The sequence below is a fragment of the Lytechinus pictus genome, chromosome 8, assembly GCF_037042905.1.
Source record: "Lytechinus pictus isolate F3 Inbred chromosome 8, Lp3.0, whole genome shotgun sequence".
In the NCBI taxonomy this organism is placed as follows: domain Eukaryota; kingdom Metazoa; phylum Echinodermata; class Echinoidea; order Temnopleuroida; family Toxopneustidae; genus Lytechinus; species Lytechinus pictus.
The window spans coordinates 19,575,596-19,596,384 of record NC_087252.1 but is presented as its reverse complement, the minus strand read 5'-3'; the positions used below and the strand labels follow the sequence as shown (position 1 = coordinate 19,596,384).

Here is a 20,789-nt window from a genome sequence, read left to right as displayed (position 1 = left end):
CAATTCAAAGTACAGTTCATTTGAGCACTTCTATCCCTCAAAGGCTTACCACTATGGCAACCCTAACCACCACCCCTTCTAGCACAAGCACCAATAACGTCAACTGCAATTCTTACACTCCTGGTAAAACACTTCCAACAACCTGCACATCAACTGCCATACACGAGGTCCCTACAAAGGATCCTTTGATCAGCACCACTGCACAGAATGGTAAGTTAGAATATTTATGCTTTTATTATATATCTATTTCATTATTTTTTTTAAAATTTCATTATTTATTTATTTTCTTTATTTATTAATTTTCTTTTCTTTATTGAATAAATTATTTTCTGATTTATTTATTTATTTCAATTATTCATTCTACTTTATTTCATTTAATAGTTTATTTTTTAATGTATATATTTATTTTTGATTTTATTATTATCATTATTATTTTTTGGAGGGGGAGGGGGTTCATCGCAATAAAAATAAGTTCATACATTTCCATTCTGTATTGAGTTTCACAAACAATACATGATATATGAGGTAAGACTGTGTTAAACTTTGAAAAAAATACGTTAAAGCAAAATGAACTTAGACTTTACTGGGATAAGGAGAGGGGTAAAATACATTCAATGATTTTTTGCTTAGGACTGATCATAAAAGAAGGAATTTCGATGATGATGATGGCGACGATAATGCTGATTCGATTACAACAACACTTCTAACACAAAACATTGTTGATTAAAATAATGTCAATAATGATAACTGCAAGGATGATGAAAAAAAGAGAGTAAAAACAACAATAAAAGCAATATCAGCCAAATATTAACGACAGAAATATCATTAACATCCACAATCAACAATGACTGATAAGTGAAGGAATAGTTAATATATATATAGTGACATTAGAAATATGAAAGTTACAGGGATGGATTCATTAATCATTTTTGTTTTTTAGTGGTATGCATGGCTGAGATATATTCAGGACAGCGATGGGAAGAAACTCTGATGGGCCATACAGCAACTACACAGTGTCTTGATAATCCATACGGTAGGTTATTGTACGCTCTTAAATAGGTTTGGCCAAAAAAGGCCAAATTTTTAACCATCACTGGGCAACATATTGTCCACACAACTATTGGTTAAAATCTGTCCTGATTGGGTAATACAAACTAATAATTGGGTAGTAAATTTGCTCAATTGGATAATAACTGCCCAGAATATATATATTTTTTTAACAACATACATTACCCAACACAGTTGACAGTATGTTGCCCAACATTTTAAGTGTGTGTATTCATCTGGGGAGCGGACTTGTCAGACGTTTTATCCGAAAAGTCATATTTTATCCGATAGTTACCAAAGTAAAGGGAAACTGCTTCTTAGCCAATTAAAATGAAAGAAAGTTTTCAGATGTGTCAACTTGTCGAACGAAAATGTTGATGAAACGCTCCCTTGGTTAGGACCGTAGCTAAAGTGGGCCTCCCTCATACGAAGTGGATAATAAAAGGAAAAGCGTGAAAAATATGAAGGGAAGAATGAACATAAAGAAGAAGGAAAGAGGATGAAAAGCTAGGTCTTGGTCTTGTAATAATATTGAATCTAGAAAGAAAAAAATGGCGTCAACTAGATCTCATCCTGACCACCTGTGATATTTATATATCTCAGATTGAATCGGAGTAAGTTGCATATGACCATTTCCTTCCATTGTATTCTCCATCTCAATAATGTTATTTGTTTTAATATATATATATATAACCTGAAATGAGACAATTGATTATTTGTACAGAAATCATTACACGATTTTGCTGGACATCTGGGATATGGGCGGAGCCAGACATCCACGCATGCGCCATACCTCCAATTGGACAGCAACTTGAAAACGTAGGTATTCATAGGTCTGTCTATACTTATCTATATACATGTAACTATCTTATTATCTCTGTATGTAAATGATTATTTTTCCATTTTAATCTATTACGAATTATAAAGACCCCTATTCATGGGATTTTTTATGTACATTATATTGACAAGATCCATCACGCGAAGTTCTGGTTTATTAAATGTTTGAGGTACACATAAATGAATTAGGAATTTATATTGAACCAAATAAGAAACGTGAAATAAAACGTGTTTGCTGTTATAGTAAAAATATGCACATAATTCTCTAGCGGAAATCCATGCTGTAATTGATTTAAAAGAATGTCTGAAATATTCGCTTCATATCATTTTTCCAAATGTGTCAAAATGAGGAGAATTGAACAACAAGTGTATGTGTAATTGAGTTTTTTCAGACGCATATCAATCAGATGTGACTATTTACGTCTGGGACCGACCTTTAACATCACCATCCGAAAGACGTGACCAGGGATCGAACCTCTGCATCAATTTGTAACTTCTTTTACGTAACTTGGGTCCCGGGGGGGGGGGCTGGGCTGGAAGTTTGGGTTGATGCACTTTTTAAAACTTTCTTCTTTGAGTTAATTTTTTTTTACTTAGTCCATTGAGACAAGTTTTTTATCCCTTTTTTTAAGTTTTTACTGTTTACTCTGATGGTGAGTCAAGTTGTTTTTTTCCTCATGTAGCCAGTCAAGTAAAACAAATTCAAGCCCCCCCCCCCCGAGGATATCTAAAGGTGCGTCCCTAAAAGGGGACCACAAAATAGCAATAGCTATTTTGAACAGTTGTGAACAGCGATATCATTATCTCATCTGTATTTAATTTGATTGATAAGCTTCTTGCCCTCTTGTCGATTTCCAGTTGATATTGGTATCCTACCAATCGACCATTCAACCACGTGATCTGCCTCGACTGGCCTATCGCCTGTCACGATCTGCCGAGGAGCTCAGTTCCAATTATGACGTCACCGAAGGGAGTAGCCTATTGCATGCATACGTGGAAGCCATGCAGATCCTATCGGAGTTACCGAGTCGGGTGGATGGATGTGTGTTTGAACTTCAACTTGAGTATGCAAATGTAAGGTTACTGGGGTGGTGCTAAGCTCTTGGGGGTTGGCTATTCCAATCATTTTTCGAGAAATAAAAAAACTGGGGAAAAGAGGATAAAACAAGAAATCAAATTATTGGATCCTTATCCAAAAACAAGTACTTTGTAAGAATGTATGGTAAATATTCATAAAATGTATCTAAAATGAATTTTAATTGAGGTATGGAGTATTTTCACGCTATAAATCCACCTATTATTAATAATCAGTCGAGAACGGAATTTAGATTATCATGATTAAAGCACTAAATAGGCATATATAAACTTCAGCCGATCTGGATTTATATCAAATTCTTGCCAATTAGAGTGTATAGCATATGATAAAGGACATACCTCTTAATACTAATTTGAACAGGTAAAACATCGTTAAAACTTTTTGTAATTAAATCAACATTGAAATCTACTTGTAATTCTCATTTGAGCAGCTATTCCTGCAAGCAGTCGATGCTCTTCTTCTCGGGGTAAACATCGAAAAATGGCGCCAAGCACCTGATGTAAGTTTACGGTTTACCTCACGATATTAGGGACATTACGTAAGAGGATGGGGAAACGTCCTGTGAACGCTAAATACTATAAGAGGATTCAATTGAACAAAACTGATCAACCAAATCTGCAAGAATCTTCAATCCTGAAGGAGGCAGATTTAAACTGAAGAAGAAGAAGAAGAAATCGAAAACAAAACCCAAAGAATGGGGCAACGAAAACTTTATTTTGTATTCTAAATTTTCCATATGTCTTCAATTGAACAAAACTGATCAACCAAATCTGCAAGAATCTTCAATCCTGAAGGAGGCAGATTTAACCTGAAGAAGAAGAAGAAGAAATCGAAAACAAAACCCAAAGAATGGGGCAAGGAAAACTTCAGTTTGTATTCTAAATTTTCCATATGACTTCATTAAGACAAAATAGCGACTTTTTGTTAAGCGACCCGGAATGAATCCTACAGCGCAGCATCAAGCCACAATGGGTGATTTCAAGTTCAGTGTTGACCTTTTGGTGTTGGTGTTAAGTCAATTTTTACACGATTATAACACCAAACATAAAATGAAGATGGTCCCGAAAAGTCACTCACTAGTTGTTGAGATGTCAATAATGTGATCTCGATCAGTTTTACAAACTCTGAATAAGTTTTGGAGCTAGGGGAAGCAATCCAAATTTCAACACCAACACCAAGGCCAACACCGGACTTGAAATCACCCATTGAGGTCTTTGTCGAGGGTCAGTGAATCGATACAGCAGTTCGTCCAACGTTTAAAGCTGACGAAAAATCCCAAATATGTCATTTGTCCATGGTCACGCCACGGAAATAAACTACTGTTTTGATTCACAAACCCTCCAAAAAGACCTAATTGTCATGAAGGGAATTTGACAATAGATTATCTACGTTCCAGAAAGCGTCTGAGTAGCTGTTGCGTAAAGTCCGTATTATCGGACAAAACGAGGAAATAAAACATTTGTTCAACACAGCGAGCGGGAAAATTTACATTTTACACTTTACTTATTTGTACATGCTCGACTGTAGTAATTAGCGTTCTCTGAAATACTTTCGTTCTAAATGAAGTCTCAATTTCCTGGAATTGATGTAAACGAATTCTGAGTGTTTCGGCTCGGCTAAAATGAAGTTGGTTTAATTCCACGATTATCAGTTGAATTATAGCCGTATGTATACCATGCGTCTACTTGATATATACCACATCGAAGTGCCCCCGCCAAAAATCTTCCTACAGCTTTGCTAATTAAGGATTCAGTAATGAGAGTCATCCTGCAATATCAACATTCCACTGTTACAAAGGTGTTTTTCACCCTTTTATTTCCAAAATAAAACACAAATTGATTATTCTATTTTAAAAAGCTTGTAAAAGAGGTTATATTCTGAAATTATCATTCTGGTCCGAACTTAAGAGTGCTTATAGCAAGGTAAATATTAATACGAAGGTTATGATTTTTCCATTATTTACCTTCACGTGAAACTGCAAACTGAAATATATATATATCAACTAAAGCGCACTTTTATTCATGTCACCCATGCTATTATAGTTTTATGAAAAATTATGGGTTATATTCATGGGCCTTGTTAACGTGTACAAAACAACGGCCTTGATGAAATATCCGCTACAGTTTATATATAAAAACACATTTGAATTACTTTTCTTTCCACAGGCTGGAGAAGAAGCTGTTAAACTAATCGAAGCCATTGATACCTTTGCAGCAAGAACTTCAAGCAATGAATGTCATCTCACCCTCAACCCTTCAGGCACCATGAAAACATTTGAGGGAATCTACCAGAATATAGGTATGAGATATTCCTGTATTATGATGTAATGCATATCCATTTAACAGTTTTCGAATAAAAAAAAAGAAAGAAAAAAGAAATGTATATGTATATGGAGAGATGATTTAAAAGAGAATTAAAACAATTCTAAAGATCGTTGTATATTTTTGGCGCGGATTTGAACAGCGAATCTATTGTTTAAATTGGTGGGGCTTGATCAATTATACGCCCCCCACACACACATACATTTGAAAAGCATGAGGTCATATACATGTTTGCCGAACAAAATGTCAGTCTAAAAATACGAAGGTGATATAAGTAGAATACTATCCATTGTCGTTATAGAAAAAGTGAATTGGAAATTCTACAGTTGATTTTAAACACGTATTGATTTTAATTGAAATATATGAACAATCTGATTATTCATTTATTATATATTTGGTACTTGAAAACACATTAAAATGATATATCAATCTCAATACAAAAGTGAAAGTAATTATCATACAAATGCAATGTTGTAGCAGTTTTTACAGTACATCAGTCGGTGACCTTGGAAAGGAGAACATGCAGTAATCACTATGACAATGAAGGGTGCCGAAAAGTTAACGTATGAAGAAAGAGGGTGATAATATCTAGCATTATGTATTTACGTCATCTCGCCGCCATCGCAGAGGCTGAAGCTGCTGCCTTGCACCTGGCGCATCCCGATTAACTCTGTTTACACATATTCCTATATCCTCTTTGGGAGGGCGCAATGAAACATCATATGCATAAGGTCTATTCGTCTTGTTCGCTTTTTTTCTCAGTTTTCACAAAGATGCAATTCGAGACGGGTTTCTATGAAGGTGGTAGATACAAGGGAGGCGATGCTGAAATAGATATTACCTCTGGTTTCTATGACCTCAATTACGTGGCCAATGATACAGGTATGTAGTCTATCCAAAATCGACAAACGTGGTGTCTTTAGACAGACAAATAGGGAGAGGGTAAGGGGGGGGGGGGAGATAGAAAGAGAGTTAGGGGGGGGGGGTGTGGTTTGGGACTTTGGTATAAAATCATTGGAAATATAATTGCATACTTTTTCGTGTTAAGAAAATTCTGAGAATCACAATTGATTGCCACATATTGCCACAATAAAACGTGTCTCTGGTGATATCAAAGAACCCATTATTTTTTCCCCATCGAGAAAGAAAAATAGAATTCTAGTGAAAACCTCAATATCCACTGATTTCAACTGAACGTAGTATATATATTTTTCATACTGAATTTTATTAAGTTGAGTTGCAATATATCTCTGAAAGATACAGTAGGTTTTTTTTTGGAAGAAAGTGTATCTTAGTGTAATGGTAATAATATATTATAATCATGATAACACGCAAATAAATCAAAAGATGATGATGATGATGATGACGAACAGCATTTGTATCTGTAAAAAAAAATAAAAGGCGCCGGCTCCCCAGTATGTCACACATTATTTACGCAGTTGCTGGAAAATGTAGGTGTTTAGTTCAAAGTTGAGACTCTCAATGTTCATGTTGAAATCGCGGAGTTAGATGAGTAGAGAATTCCCAAAACGAGAAGCAACTGAGGAATAACGCTTATAATGCTTTGGTTTAAGAAGTGCGATCCCATACTATTCTCTCCGTCATTTCAATCATGAGATTTCTATAATTCTGTTTCATCAGTGACCCTGGTAATAGCTTTTTACCCAACTATTGCTGATTTGGTGGCGCAGATTCTAACAGAAGCTGGCCAAAGGTATGATCTTCTTTTGTCAATCAAAAGATTAATGTGTAAACTAATCATGATGATAAGGAGGAACATGCTCAGCAAGTTATCATTCTAGGGGGGGGGGGCGTTTCATAAAGCTGTTTGTAAGGTACGAATGACTTTACACACGACTGGTGTATGATATATCCCCTATGTAACCGACTTTGCGCTTAAGATCATGTTCTAGTCGGGCGTTAAGACTTGTGTAACCAAGGAGCTTCACACACACTGTGGTGGGTGTTTCATAAAGCTATTCGTATGTTACGAGCGACTTTACGAACAACTGGTGGTTCGTTCTGACGACCTAAAATCCGTCGTTCGTAAAGTCACGAACAGCTTTATGAAGAACTCACCTGGAATTCAAAGGGAAAGGCATTCTTTCAATTGTTATTGAAATTGTATTCAATTTGTATTTCTTTTGCCGAATAAAATAATGATGATTACAATAATAGAAATGATGATAATAATGATACTAATAATAATAATGATAATAACAACAACATCAACGATAATAATAATAAAAATAATAATGATAATAATATCAATAAATATAAAACATTAAATTTATATAGTGATGTATTACACAATAACAGGTAATATATCAATATCTCTTTTCCGGCTGTAGGCCATCTTGTAATGAAAAGCTTTTATTTTCATTATACAGTGCGTCCCACTAAAAACGAAACCGAGATTTATTGATAATTTATCATAACTTAAAGGAGAATGAAACCCTTGAAACCAGCTGAATCCATATCAAAGAGAAAAATCAAAGAAACAAATTGTTGAAAGTTTGAGGAAGATTGAATGAATAATAAGAAAGTTATGAGCATTTGAATATTAAGATCACTAATGCCATGTAGATCCTCCCATTGGCAATGCGACCAAGATCTGTGATGTCACACACGTACAACTCCCTCATTACTTAAGTACTTATTTCACTTATTTTCTCACTTTTATAGAGTCTATCACAAGGTGAGGTGTTCTCTTTATGAGAGGACAAGTACAGAGGTTTCACAACATTATATCATTGATGAATCGTTTGTCATATGATTAGAATGAGCAAAAAGAGATGTTTTGGGGTATATTTTCAGCGTCCAAAAGGGGAGAGTTGTTCATCTGTGACATCATAGATCTTGGTCGCATTGCCTATGGGAGGATCTCCATAGCATTAGTGATCTCGACATTCAAATGCTCATAACTCTTCTATTGGTAGTCCTATTTTACTCACACTTTTGTTGATCTTATTCTTTGATTTTTCTGCAATCACAAAAGCTAACTTGCTCCAAGAGTTTCATTCTCCTTTAATCACAAATACAATAGACAAATGACCTAGATTATTAGATTATTTTTCCTTCACGCATGAGTGAGCAAAAACAATTTTAAGAGGGGATACCAAAAAGTCACTTGGCGGGATGTATCTGGGTTTCAAAAAGAAAACCACATTTTTAAAAAGTTCAATATCTGCTCTTCAATTTGATACCTCAATTACAGAAAATGGTCAAGAAATAACAAAGTTCTGGTTATTCGAAATAAGGCTTGAATTTCAACACTTTCATAAAATGAAGAGGTTTTACAGGCTATCGTCGAGACTCACTCGAGACTCCGTTTTGTTGACGATCAGCCATGCATTAAGTCTTTTGTTAACCGTGCGATAGCTTCGGTGGGAAACCTGTGAAAACACGTTTATTTAATGAAATAATGGAAATACAAGCATTGTTTCGAGGGAACAGAACTTTTTTACTTCTTGACCATTTTCTTTGATTAAGGTATCAAATAAAAGAGCAAATATTGAACTTTTTAGGCACGTGATTTTCTTTTTGAAATTCAGATACCCCCGCCGAATGAGTTTTTGGTATCCTTTCGTCAAATTGTTTTTGCTCACTCATGCGTGAATGAGGAACATTCTAAGTAATGTCAGATGAAAGAGGAGATTCTAAGCTTTACATTGGTAGGTCATTTGTCTAACGCATTTATGATTAAGTTATGATAAATCATCGCAAAATCTTGGTTTCGTTTTTTGTGGGACGCACTGTATTGTAGCATATCAAGAATACATTCAACAATAGTAACCGCATCGACCATACATCAGAGCACGAGTGATTTTACCAACCGATTCAGCTCTCCATTCTGCATGACATTTAAACAGGTAAATGAATCATTGATCTTCACCGAGTTTAATAGTTTATTAGTTTATTGACCTTTCCGGACAATAGTTTATCGACTTCTAAAGATGGGATCTAAAAGTAAGGGACATAATATTCATAGATCGGTGATAAAAAGCAGTACATTAGACCCAAAATGGATTGAAAACTAAAAGCTAGTTATGCATTCCCATTGACATCACGTTGTCAATGAGTACTTAACTATTAATACTTTACGTAATATTCATCCCTGAACAAATAGACAAACGATATTTTTTTTTCTATTAAAGAATAAACTGTGATATTTTTCGGGATCAATTCTCGTTTCGATTGCAAACAGGAAAGATAAAATTGAGACTGAATATCGTTGGAATTATATAGTGATGGATAATTAGCGAATACGAAATGCACAAAAGTCGATGACTTAATCATTGGTTTCGTTTCGGAAGGAAGAGGTAGAATAACTCCTATTTCTCTAACAGATACCACGCAACAAGTACATTTTTCACCTGAAATATGAAATCGGGAAGAGCATGACCATGTGTGAACGAATGGGTACCATGAATTTACAATTCATTTTCGCGCGCATTCACAGGTGCATATGAAATATAATCATAACCAACCTAAGAATAATTTAAAAGAAAAAACATTCATATCTTAGTAAGATATGTATATTTGACTTTCACATGATTTAAAAACAGGCACACTTCTTTCGTAATGGGTTATATATTGCATGCAAAAATCTATTGGTAATTTGATTAATGTATATAATCCCGTCTATCGCATTTTTCGTTTCGTAGGAACAAAATGGAAGCTGGCAGTGTGCATTCATTGCAAGAGCGGCTACGTAAGAAAATCTTTAACGTCTGCTTCTTTAAATCTTATCAATATCGGACACATTATCTCGATGCCATAAATGTTTATAGAAAATTTTGCAAAGTCGTTCAATGAAACAGCCGCCAGTGAAGTTCACTGGCAAATAATTTAAGGTTCGAATAAGTTACTATACGTTTTACTCTATCAACTGATCAGGTATTAGTCAAATTATAAGCAAAAGTTAAGGAATTCAACCAGAAAGGTTAAATTGCATTCAAGTTGACAAAAAAGTTCAATCTTTTTAAATGAGTAAAGAACCGTAAGTCTACACATCAAACAAAGTTGTATTACCTTTATTTGAAGTTTGTTTAACTGCATGTAATAACAGTAAATAAAAGGGGGAAAAAGATGATTAATGCGAGATGAATACTGTTTTACTGTCAATGAAATGCTCGACATTACTTTTTAACTTGAAGAAAATTTTCAGGAGTCATTCTGACTACATATAATGATTGCAAGGAAGAATAGTTATGGATTTGATTATTATTAATAAACCAACAATTAAAGAGTGTGCATTATTTTCCTCCAATATCCATATTACCAGTGGTAAGTCTGAGTGGTCAACAGATGGTTGTTGGCTGGAGACGAAGATCAACCACTCTACAAAATGTTGCTGCGACCACATGACAATCTTTGCACTTCTAGAATTAGAACAGGTAAGACATCAGCCACTGAGCAGAATTGTTAAAACCAAATTTCCAACGATTAACGATTTCAAAAATTAAATCAATCAAACCCTAGGTCGAATGAAATTTAGATTAAAATCAAATGATAACATGGCACCGAGGTCAACAAAATAATGTAAGAAAATAATAACCCAGAAAATGCCTATACGCTCGTAGAATCGATCTATCTTTCATTTATGCAAAAACAATTTATGTAATACTTGGTACTTTCTGTGTGAAATGAAAATATACAATTCGAATTGAAACATGATAGGCATTTAAATAGACATTTAAAAAATCCAAATTAAGAGTCGCGTATTTGTGTGTATTTGAGTTTTGTTAGACATGTATCAATCAGATATGATTATTTACGTCTGGGACCGACCTTTAATATCACCATCCGAAAGACGTGACCGAGGCTCGAACCTCTGCATCAATTTGTAACTTCCCCAAAGCTTGGATTACAGGCGCACGCCACAACGCCCAGTCCATCATCTTTGAACAATATAAAAGAGTAAGTGTAGGCATCAGAGCTAGTTATTGAGTATTTTTAGCGACGTGATACGTAACCATATTTCTATTACTTCTGTCTTGGCAGGCCACGCCTTCCACCGGCGTTGACGTCATCCATGTTGCCTTGTTAGGGGTAGCATGTTTCATTCTCGTCGTAGACATTCTACTGCATTTTGTTTTCAGGTAAGAAGAAAATAGAAGGGCATAGATTTTGTGCTGACATCGGGTTATGAAAATGTGAGTGTATGCAGGTGGGGGCCTTCGTGTCTAGTGTGTTTGTTATGCCCGAGGTGGTGTGTTTTCACCCACAATCGGATTCAAATCGAGGACAGCCCTCCAACCGCAGACTATCCTCGGTTAGATATGAATTGTAAATAAATTTGTGCCAACAACATACACAATAAAAAGGTATAAGCAAAATAAAAATGTGTTGTAGGGTTAGGTCCACGGTTTGCCAGTGACATTCCACACATCGGGGATGTGTCCACAGTAAGCGAGTGAAATTTCACAGAGAGATATTACGTATTTTTTGTCGAATAATATAACTGATTATGCACCGATTGAATATTGCATATTCTTTGAGTCATTCGACTTCAGTCTACCGCAATGTGCGATGGTATGTCATTGACAACGAACATATGTCCTCGGCCGGTTTGGTTAGTTTTGAATTAAACATAAAGGCCCCAATTCACAAAAGTGGTTTTGAAATAAACAAGGGTTGAATCCTTGGTTTATGTAGATTTCCTGTGTAAATTACGCTTAATTTAGTTTGAAAACAGTGGACTCATCAATAAAATAGCGTGGATAACCACGGAAACAGGCATCAATTTGGAGCACTATGACAAAAGCGCACATCAGCATTGGACATTTCTTAATATACGCGGTAAAATAAGCGTAATTTATACAGGGAATCTGCATAAACCATGGACTCAACCGTGGGTTTTTAAAACCACCTTTGTGAATTCGGACCAATGCTAAGCCCTGTATGAAGTAAGAAAATCAGGAATAAAAAGAAAACATTGAAAAAAAAGTTTAAATTCATTAACTGTTCATGTCATCTTTTCTTCTTCAAATGTTTGTCGTATTTCTTTAGATACATTGATAGCGGAATAGTCTGTGCTCATGTTTCGCAGGATGTAGCCAGTATCTTGGCTTTCACATTTATCATCCTGCCATCTATTAAAATATTTACTGGGGTGAGTAAAGCATATTTGCAAAAAAAAAATTAAATAGAAAAGGGGTATCCCCTTTAAGTAAAACCTATTCTGTCTGCGGATGTGCCATCTGGTTGACGAAATTAAGTCAACGTTCAAGGTTTTTTTCAGAGAGACAGGCCTACTTTATTTTAACACAAAAGTTATTTCAAACTTGAATCAGTGTTCTATAAAGAATCGTATGTACATATATCTTCTTCTTTCTAAGCTATTTTATTCTTACTTTATGCTCTTTCAACACATTTAGCGCATAGGGACATGCAACCTGCTATGTATGATACGCTTACAAGAGCCAAATATTATTGTCAAATTGGTGACGAATAAAAAAAGTATGATACAACGAAAATAGGCCTAAGTAAAGCAAATTGTTTTGCATGCGTTCTATTTCTCCCTTCCTGTGAACCTTACTATATTTCCAGAGTCAAGGCCATTTAGTATACTTTGGGGCCAAGTGAACTGAGTTGATTCATAGTAGAAATTATTCCCACTTCAAGGATTTATCTTGGTTTATCTCTGAATTATTGAGAATGGTCAAAGAAATGCATCCCGATAATTATGTAGATGAATTAATGAAATTGTTCTTTATGATTTGAATTCCCTGAAGACATACACAATAAATTTTAAATCACTGAATGTATTGTTGTAGGTGACATGTAACATAATGGCTGGTCTGACGTACTACGGAATCATCTGCCAATTCTTCAAGAACGTAGAGGGCGCAATATATCTTTGTGTGAAGTTGTCCACAAGGGGAGGCCAGAATGCAGTGCGCTATTGGCTTTGGCAAATTATTGGATGGAGTAAGTTTTTTTAAATATTTTTTTAAACCAAAATAATCACTGCAGATGCTATTCAGATGGTTTAAAGTTTCTCCCCCTGCCATTTTTCTCCGCCAGTCCGTAAAAAAATGAATCATGTTATAATCGCCAAAATTTTGAAGGTGAGCATAATACATAATGAAGATTCCTTATTCTCATTGTTGTATGTAATGAGTCAAACTTTTTGAGGGGACTAGATATCACGTATTGGGCAATACTTTTAAAATCTGCCTAAATACAAATACAACATCAGAGCCCACTGAAACATAATGTGTTTTGAGGGTGGTATTGTGTCATTTCGTCAAATAGTCAACATTTGTATGTCTTAAATACCTTCTTAGAAAATTCTTGTTGACACGATGACAATAAACAGACTCTTTTTTTCCGGTAATCCATTGTTTACGGTTTCTTTTTAATTCAGTATCTCCTCTTCTACCGATTGGTGTATCTCTCGCATTCTGGATCGATGATTTTGGGGGCCAAGATGGGTGAGTAGTGCTATAGGAAGACACACCAATTTTCCGTTTTTCTAAAATGCCAGTTCTGTATTTTTTAATGTTCTAAACATCACAATGTATGTTCTTCGGCGATTCTGAATAGTGAAAATCTAAGAAAAAAGTAAAATCCGAATAGCCTAATTTAAAGTTTATTTAGTCTACTTAGAAAAGTACAGACATCTTTATGAAAGAATTTCGTAATTTGAAAGAAACGAACAAAGATTAAAGAAGAAACGAAATTTTGTTGTATTGAAACACCAGTTTCTAATCATACTTATATCATTTGTCCTTTAGTCACTGTTGGCTGCAAGGGAATGCGCAGGTATCAGCAATCGTTACTACTTCATTGGTAGCTATGGTGAGTATATATATATGTATATATATATATATATATATATATATATATATATATGCATATTGCGAAATCCGATTGATAGCCATATGAAATGAATTTGAGTTTTTCCTTGCTTTTGCAGTTCTAGATAAATTTCACAACGGTCTGGGATGTAAGCTTTCAATTACTTTTTAACTATCAAAATTTGACAAAAGTATCCAGTAACAGCAAAAAACAAACATAACCATTTTATAGTTTGATTTATTCTACATGTATAGCTAATAAATCAGCCTATTTCTACTCCAATAATCTAACACGATATCATTTAACTACAATTGTCATGAAAATCAAAAGTTTGTAAGAGATAATAATAATAATAATAATATAGGGTATTTATATTGCGCACATATCCACCTTGTTAGGTGCTCAAGGCGCTCCTATATTTCCCGGCTAAGCTAGGCGTTCATAGCGCACAAAGCTTTTTAAGGAATGACTTCCTACCGGTACCCATTTACCTCACCTGGGATCACTGTAGAATACCTGAGCGATGTCTATGATTATTTTCATTTTTTTTTTTACAATTGTAAACGTAATTCCTTGTACAGCATTTGTATAATTGTTTAAGAGTTTCATATAGGAAATTGAGAAATAGAATTGATGAAATTAATAAATAATTCGCATGCCTTATTATATGGATAAGATTGATATCTGAAAAGATGCTTGATAAATTATGAAAATCGATTTATCTATAAATACTAAGTAAATGTAAATATTTCGAATTTCTATGACTGATTCTTTGGTGTATCTAAAATTGTGTTTTTAATTCTTTTATTTTTAAACCTTAGGCCAATATTTGTTTGTTGGTCGGACTTCACCCTCATCTGCGAAAATCACGAAAAACATTTCCAAGAGGCTACTTCAGGAGACGATCTTACAAGAAAGGAATAAGGTACATTTGAAGAGAATACTTCTGACAAATTTGAATAAAAGACTATTCCTCTCAATCTCTCTGCACACTGTATCATTTTTCTTATAGCAATAAAATAATATTCCAAAAACAACCATACTTCATATATTGTTGATATGGATCCGATCACATGATTGGATCTAATCTATCATTTGATAATAAAATAATAGCTATTCATCATAAAGCACTTTTCCCATCATGGCCCAAAGAGCTTTACAGCGTATTATTACTCAGGTCATCGGATCATTTCATGCCCGCACACAATGTATGCACCTTCTCCATTCCCTGGGCAGTTTTCCAACAAGAGTTCCAAGACTCAATTGCTAGGCATACTACATAGGCTTTCGCATCCCACATGTCCCACCGGGTACCCAAAGAGTGGCAAAGTGTGGATGAACGCCTTGCTAAGGACGCTCGACCACGGTGGAATTCGAACACACGACCCTCTGTTTTCAAGGCGAGAGTCAGAACCGCTACACCACGGCTCTTCCATTTTAGCTAACTGTGGAATATGTTAATGACTGGTAGTAATGATTAGTAGTTATGATTAGTTCTTTTGACTGGTCATGGTCTTGAGATGAGGACGGTTAATCAATTAAGAATCCACATCACTTTCTCAATATTACATAACCATTTTAGAAGATACTTGTATTATTGTACTTGTTTCCATTATAAATGCCTAGAGAACACTTCCGAAGGTAACTCCTGGGTTTTATTCTTACTAAATATCTTTGATGATGTGTATTAGAGAGTTTTCGCTCAGCGACCTACGGAGAATTCAAGAACAGAGTAAATATATTGTTAAATTCTTTTCATGACGAAGAACACTGGTAATTGGGAGTTTTCCCTCAGCAACATACGAAGGATTCAAGAACAGAGTAGATGTATTGTCAAATGCCCGTCAAATGACAAAGAACAACCAAAAAGTCTTTGTCAAAAACTGATGAATCAAAATAGCAGTTTAATCCTTGATTCTATTAAAAAAGAACATTTGCAATTTTTATCAGCTTTGAAGCTAGGTCGAAATTGCTGTTCTGGTTCACCAATTTTCGACAAAGTCTTCTTATTTGGTCTTTGTCATTTGACGGGCATTTGACAATACATCTACTTTGTTCTTAAATCCTCCGCATGTTGCTGAGGGAAAACTCCCAATTACCAGTATACTTACCAACCTTAATTTCCGCCATTGCATACAGGTCTGAGATACTGTGTAACATCCTTTGTCTCGTAGTGTTGATTCTATGCTGGACATGTGGTCTGGTCTATCTAACGAGAGTCACGTCGACTCCCTTACGATATACCTACTCTGCGTTGGCAATAACACAGGTAACACGAATTAAAGATTGTAGTAGTTATGGTTATAATAACGATATAATATAGGTAATGGTCGTGATAGAAAAATAAGACTTAGAATAATACTAGTAATATATTCATTCGTAAATCTACTTTTTGAATAGATACAAAGCTCTTTAAAAAACTAGGGAAATGAAACAATTAAAGAAAAGATAATCTTAGATAATACAAAAATAAAAGTAAGGTAATAAAATATACATTAAAACAATTGTTGATTACTAGTTCCCTGAGTATTCGAGACGATTTGATTTAAGAATTCAAGCATTGTCTTAAGTTTTTTAAGATTTGCCTAAATCAAAGTAGTATTTGCATTAGATAGTAATATCCCGGTTTACCTGTCCCAAGACAATCCGGTAGATCGTGTTTGATTGAATAGGATCAGAAGGGAGTTCATTTTCTGCCCAATAAAAAAGTCAAAAGCTACTCCCCTTCAAGATCCTTACGTTCCTCCACCTCCATTTCTCCCTTTAACCACACAACGCCCGAAACGGGGCGGGAGGAGATCATTATCCACTCATCCTCTAAGTTATGGAAAAGCCCTCCTGAAGATATTAACTAATGTCTTACTTCTGACTTAAAAATAAAGCACTTCTTTTAATTCTTCTTAATTTCCTTTCAAATATCTTTAAAAGCGTCTTGATCAATCAACTGAAAGGATTTGGTGCAATATAAATCCAATTTATTTATTATTATTATTAATATTATCATTATTAAAAATAAATGTATGATTAGCATCTCATGTCAGTTGATTTCTTCGTTTTAATTTCAGAGTTTGGGGTTCGTTGTCGCTCATAACTTTATCTGTTCTCAAATGAAAACTGCCTTCAAACATGCCTCCACTATCTCGAGAGAGAATTGGGTAAGTCATTATTGGACTCTTAATCCACAAAATACTCAACCTGCTTAAAATAATAATAATAATAATAATATTAATAACGTTTTATGTACCAAATGTAGCCACTTCAGTTAGGATGCTGCTCTACCAGCGGGCCCTGTATAACATATGTTATTATTACCCTTCTCCAATCAAAATGCTGAGCGCCTAGCAAGAAGGCAGAAGGTACCATTCTTTTAGGTCTTTGGTATGACTCGGCCGAGGTTCGAACCAATGACATCCCATTCATGAGGAGGACGCTCTACCACTGAGCCACCATGCCCGCTTATGTTCAAATTTCTGTTTCTGAAATACATTTGTCTTGACCGGTCGGTGACGCTTCTTCTGTTTATCATATCAAATGACCATATTGTGTCCTGTATGTTATGTATACATTTCATTCCTTGGCATTCAAAATTTCTTTTCCATTTCATTTTTTGAGAATACGTTTATGATTCGCATTGCAAAGATTCTTAAGTGCAAATTGCTATCAATATCACTAATACAAGTGCCAGAGTGGAATATTTTATTTGAATATTGCTGAAACACTTTCTTAATTAGTTCATCTAGTCTGAAAAAATAGCGAGATTTCTCAGTTATAGAATCATTCAAGAAGTATGTTTAACTTCTTAAATAATATCCCGCTTTTATATAGCAATATAAATCATCGGAACGACGCGATGTTTCTAAAGCACTTCATATTCTTGCCCGTCATCGGATCCTGGCATGCAAGCACACATACTATGCACTTTCTCCACTCCCTGTGGAGCGTTTCAACAAGAGTTTCATAAATGTAATGCGATTATTAATTATTCCTCTTGCGTTTTCAGAGACAGCAGACTGCAACATCGGGACCGACCTCAACGTCTGCTTCTCAGATCCGACCTTGTGAGAGGGATGTTATCGTAAAACATCACGATAAAAAGCCGAGGAAGAGCCACGTGACCAAGTGGGAAGATACCCAGAGCCGTATCAAATCCGACGTAACGACCAGTGCCAGCTCTGCATTCAGGTTGGCATCTTAGAATATTGATTAGAACATACCTCGGGGCCGTTTCATAAAGCTGTTCGTAAGTTAAGAGTGACTTTAAGAACGACTAGTGATCCTTTCTTACGCGCTAAACCATCGACAATTTAATATACCACTTACCGGAAGAAGGGATCACCAGTCGCTCTTAACTTACGGACAGCTTGATGAAACACCCACCTGTTTCAAATAAAGAAGAGAGAAGGGTAGGAGGCACACATCCTCTCCCCGGGGATCGCCACGAGTGTATTGCACCTATGAAAATGGAATAGGATCAGAAAAAAGTAGGATAAATTGATTATGTAACAGTAATGATAATTATGTATGTATGAACGTATATTTTATTTCGCCTTTTACATCTTTATAATATTCAGGCGCTCTTTTTGAAAGTGAATTGAAGAACGAATAACCAAAGGGATCTCATGTATTAAGATATTGAGGAACTTGGTTAGGAAAATTAGTCAATCAAAGGTTTCCATATATAAGTTTGGAACCTGGAGTTTCAATACCAATGACTTCAAAAAGATTTTGTAATTTTTTTCTCCCAAATTTCAGATGGCGAATAGAAAATTGGAGACGGCGAACAAACCTGAGCAGTACGGATCAGAGTCGAAGAACAATGTCTACATCCATTGGCACCGACTCCAGACGTCTCGGCAGTGGCTCCGCTCAACCTCGAGATAGAATGGACACATTGTCTATACCCATAGAAGAAAGTGACCTTGACCTTGAACTCACAAGGTCACTGACAAAGTCAACCTCTAGGTCTGGTCACGCGGGGAATCACATTGGGAGTATTGTCGAAACAGAGAGAAGTTTCAGGAAGGGTAACATTGTCCTAGAGCACCTGAGACTAGAACCAATCAAGCAGGTCTCTTTGGTCGGCAACGATTCCCTGATAAAAGAACAGGGTGGAGGATTTTTGAATAGCAGGCAGAGCTCAAGGAAGCTATCTTCCACAGATCGATCTTTGATCCGACCTCGTCCTTACGATCATGACGTTGGTACGGTGGACGGATGGTCGCAGACAGGCAGGAAACGTGCCAAAAATACCAAACTAGTTTATCCACCAGTGGGATCAGTGTCACAGATGAATCCAGAATACAGTGATAACCTACATGATTCTCGCACCCCCTATTGTGTGAGATATAAAAAAAGGACGAGCAGAAGTTCTCATACCCCCAGCACCCATTCTCAAAGAGAGGTTAGTAGAAAAGGATTGTTGGCAATGATAATCACTTACATGAGAAATTCTAAAAATATCAGTCGAAACAGTGTAATTCAGACATCATTTTTATATCTCGATAATCAGACATATATTTACACTTCCGTTTGACTCTTTTCAGGATACAAGCAGAGTGGCAAAAAAGCATAATATGGCAAGGCGGCATAGATCTACGCTGGACGGTGAATATCAACATTCCCATTCTACGCAACGAGAATCCAGAGAACAATCTTGGAATAATCCTCAGTATCAAAGGTGCATAGAACACAAGGACAGCATCGAGGAAAATCGAGAACTATATAATATCAGTAGCATGGCAATTTCTGGAAAGCTAAACCCTCTATATCCAACAGGTGTTCATGAATATTCCGAAGTTTTCCATCGTCCAGATGGCACGAAGTATAAACATTCTGCAGGAAATACGCAAGGTGAGGATGATATTGGCGTTACTTCGCCATATGAAGCATTATTTTCCCGAGATTCGAGAAAGGCTCTACAGGAATCCTCGAAGACCTCTGACAAAAGAAAAGAGATGGACAAGAAAAGAAAGACTGAAATAGGTAGTGCAAGTCCGCAAGACGAGTCAATGGTTCTTTCGTATGAACCACATGGAAGTCACATGTCTCATGGTTTACCCGTACCTGGAGAAGAACATGCACCAAGAGCAGAAATGTCATCGAACGAGAGAAAAGCTAGGAAAAGATCTAGAAGGAAGAAGAAAAAGAAGTCCCAACTATCACAAGGACAGTTGTAATGAAACTCAGTGCAGAGCGAATTCATGAAATGCATGAACAATTCTGAGGAAGCGACGGCTCATGCTTAATCCCATAATACGAGTAAGCTCTTTGTAGGCTTATCGTCTGAATAAAAAAGGCGTTATACTATAATAAAAACTTTTGTAATTCCTCATAATTTTTCAACAAGTATTTTCTTTTTTTAAAGTCATGCATTAGCCATATCCCCGTCTTAATATATTCAATGTGTTAATCATGGGATAGTTTACATTTCGGTGAAGATGAAACATTCTGATCTCTCAGGTATCTCTCATTTTTATGTATATGATTATGAGACATATTATGACGCATGCGTTGTGTCTGAATTCATGACACAAACCTCGATGAGTTACACAATATACAAGACATATTTCATAAAAAATTAGGTGCAATTCCTTTTTTATTTGGCAACATGTCCTCGTACCCCCACACTTAAATCCCCTGCATACCCTCACTCATACCCCCCACACTCACACCCCCTGCAT

The 20,789-nt window shown here is 35.7% G+C and overlaps 1 protein-coding gene across 1 annotated transcript; it reads left to right on the top strand.

The window, feature by feature from the left end:
• Window positions 1–53: 53 nt before the first annotated feature.
• LOC129267068 (adhesion G protein-coupled receptor L3-like) lies at window positions 54–20,362 on the top strand. The gene is made up of 22 exons (XM_064104152.1): window positions 54–210; window positions 941–1,033; window positions 1,772–1,866; window positions 2,743–2,958; window positions 3,411–3,479; window positions 5,146–5,278; window positions 6,064–6,183; window positions 6,943–7,015; window positions 9,068–9,173; window positions 9,969–10,015; window positions 10,589–10,700; window positions 11,308–11,405; window positions 12,316–12,418; window positions 13,083–13,236; window positions 13,676–13,742; window positions 14,046–14,109; window positions 14,931–15,034; window positions 16,249–16,378; window positions 17,175–17,264; window positions 18,110–18,291; window positions 18,862–19,510; window positions 19,653–20,362. The coding sequence occupies exons 1-22, from the start codon at window positions 54–56 to the stop codon at window positions 20,283–20,285; spliced, it is 3,495 nt and encodes a 1,164-aa protein (XP_063960222.1). The 3' UTR covers window positions 20,286–20,362.
• Window positions 20,363–20,789: the final 427 nt, after the last annotated feature.

Excerpts from the sequence above, each read along its gene's own strand:
- LOC129267068 (XM_064104152.1), top strand. The coding sequence starts at position 54 with ATGGCAACCCTAACCACCACCCCTTCTAGCACAAGCACCAATAACGTC. Across the intron at positions 1,034-1,771 it reads GTGTCTTGATAATCCATACG|AAATCATTACACGATTTTGC; the intron begins GTAGGTTATTGT and ends TTATTTGTACAG. Across the intron at positions 17,265-18,109 it reads CTATCTCGAGAGAGAATTGG|AGACAGCAGACTGCAACATC; the intron begins GTAAGTCATTAT and ends TTGCGTTTTCAG.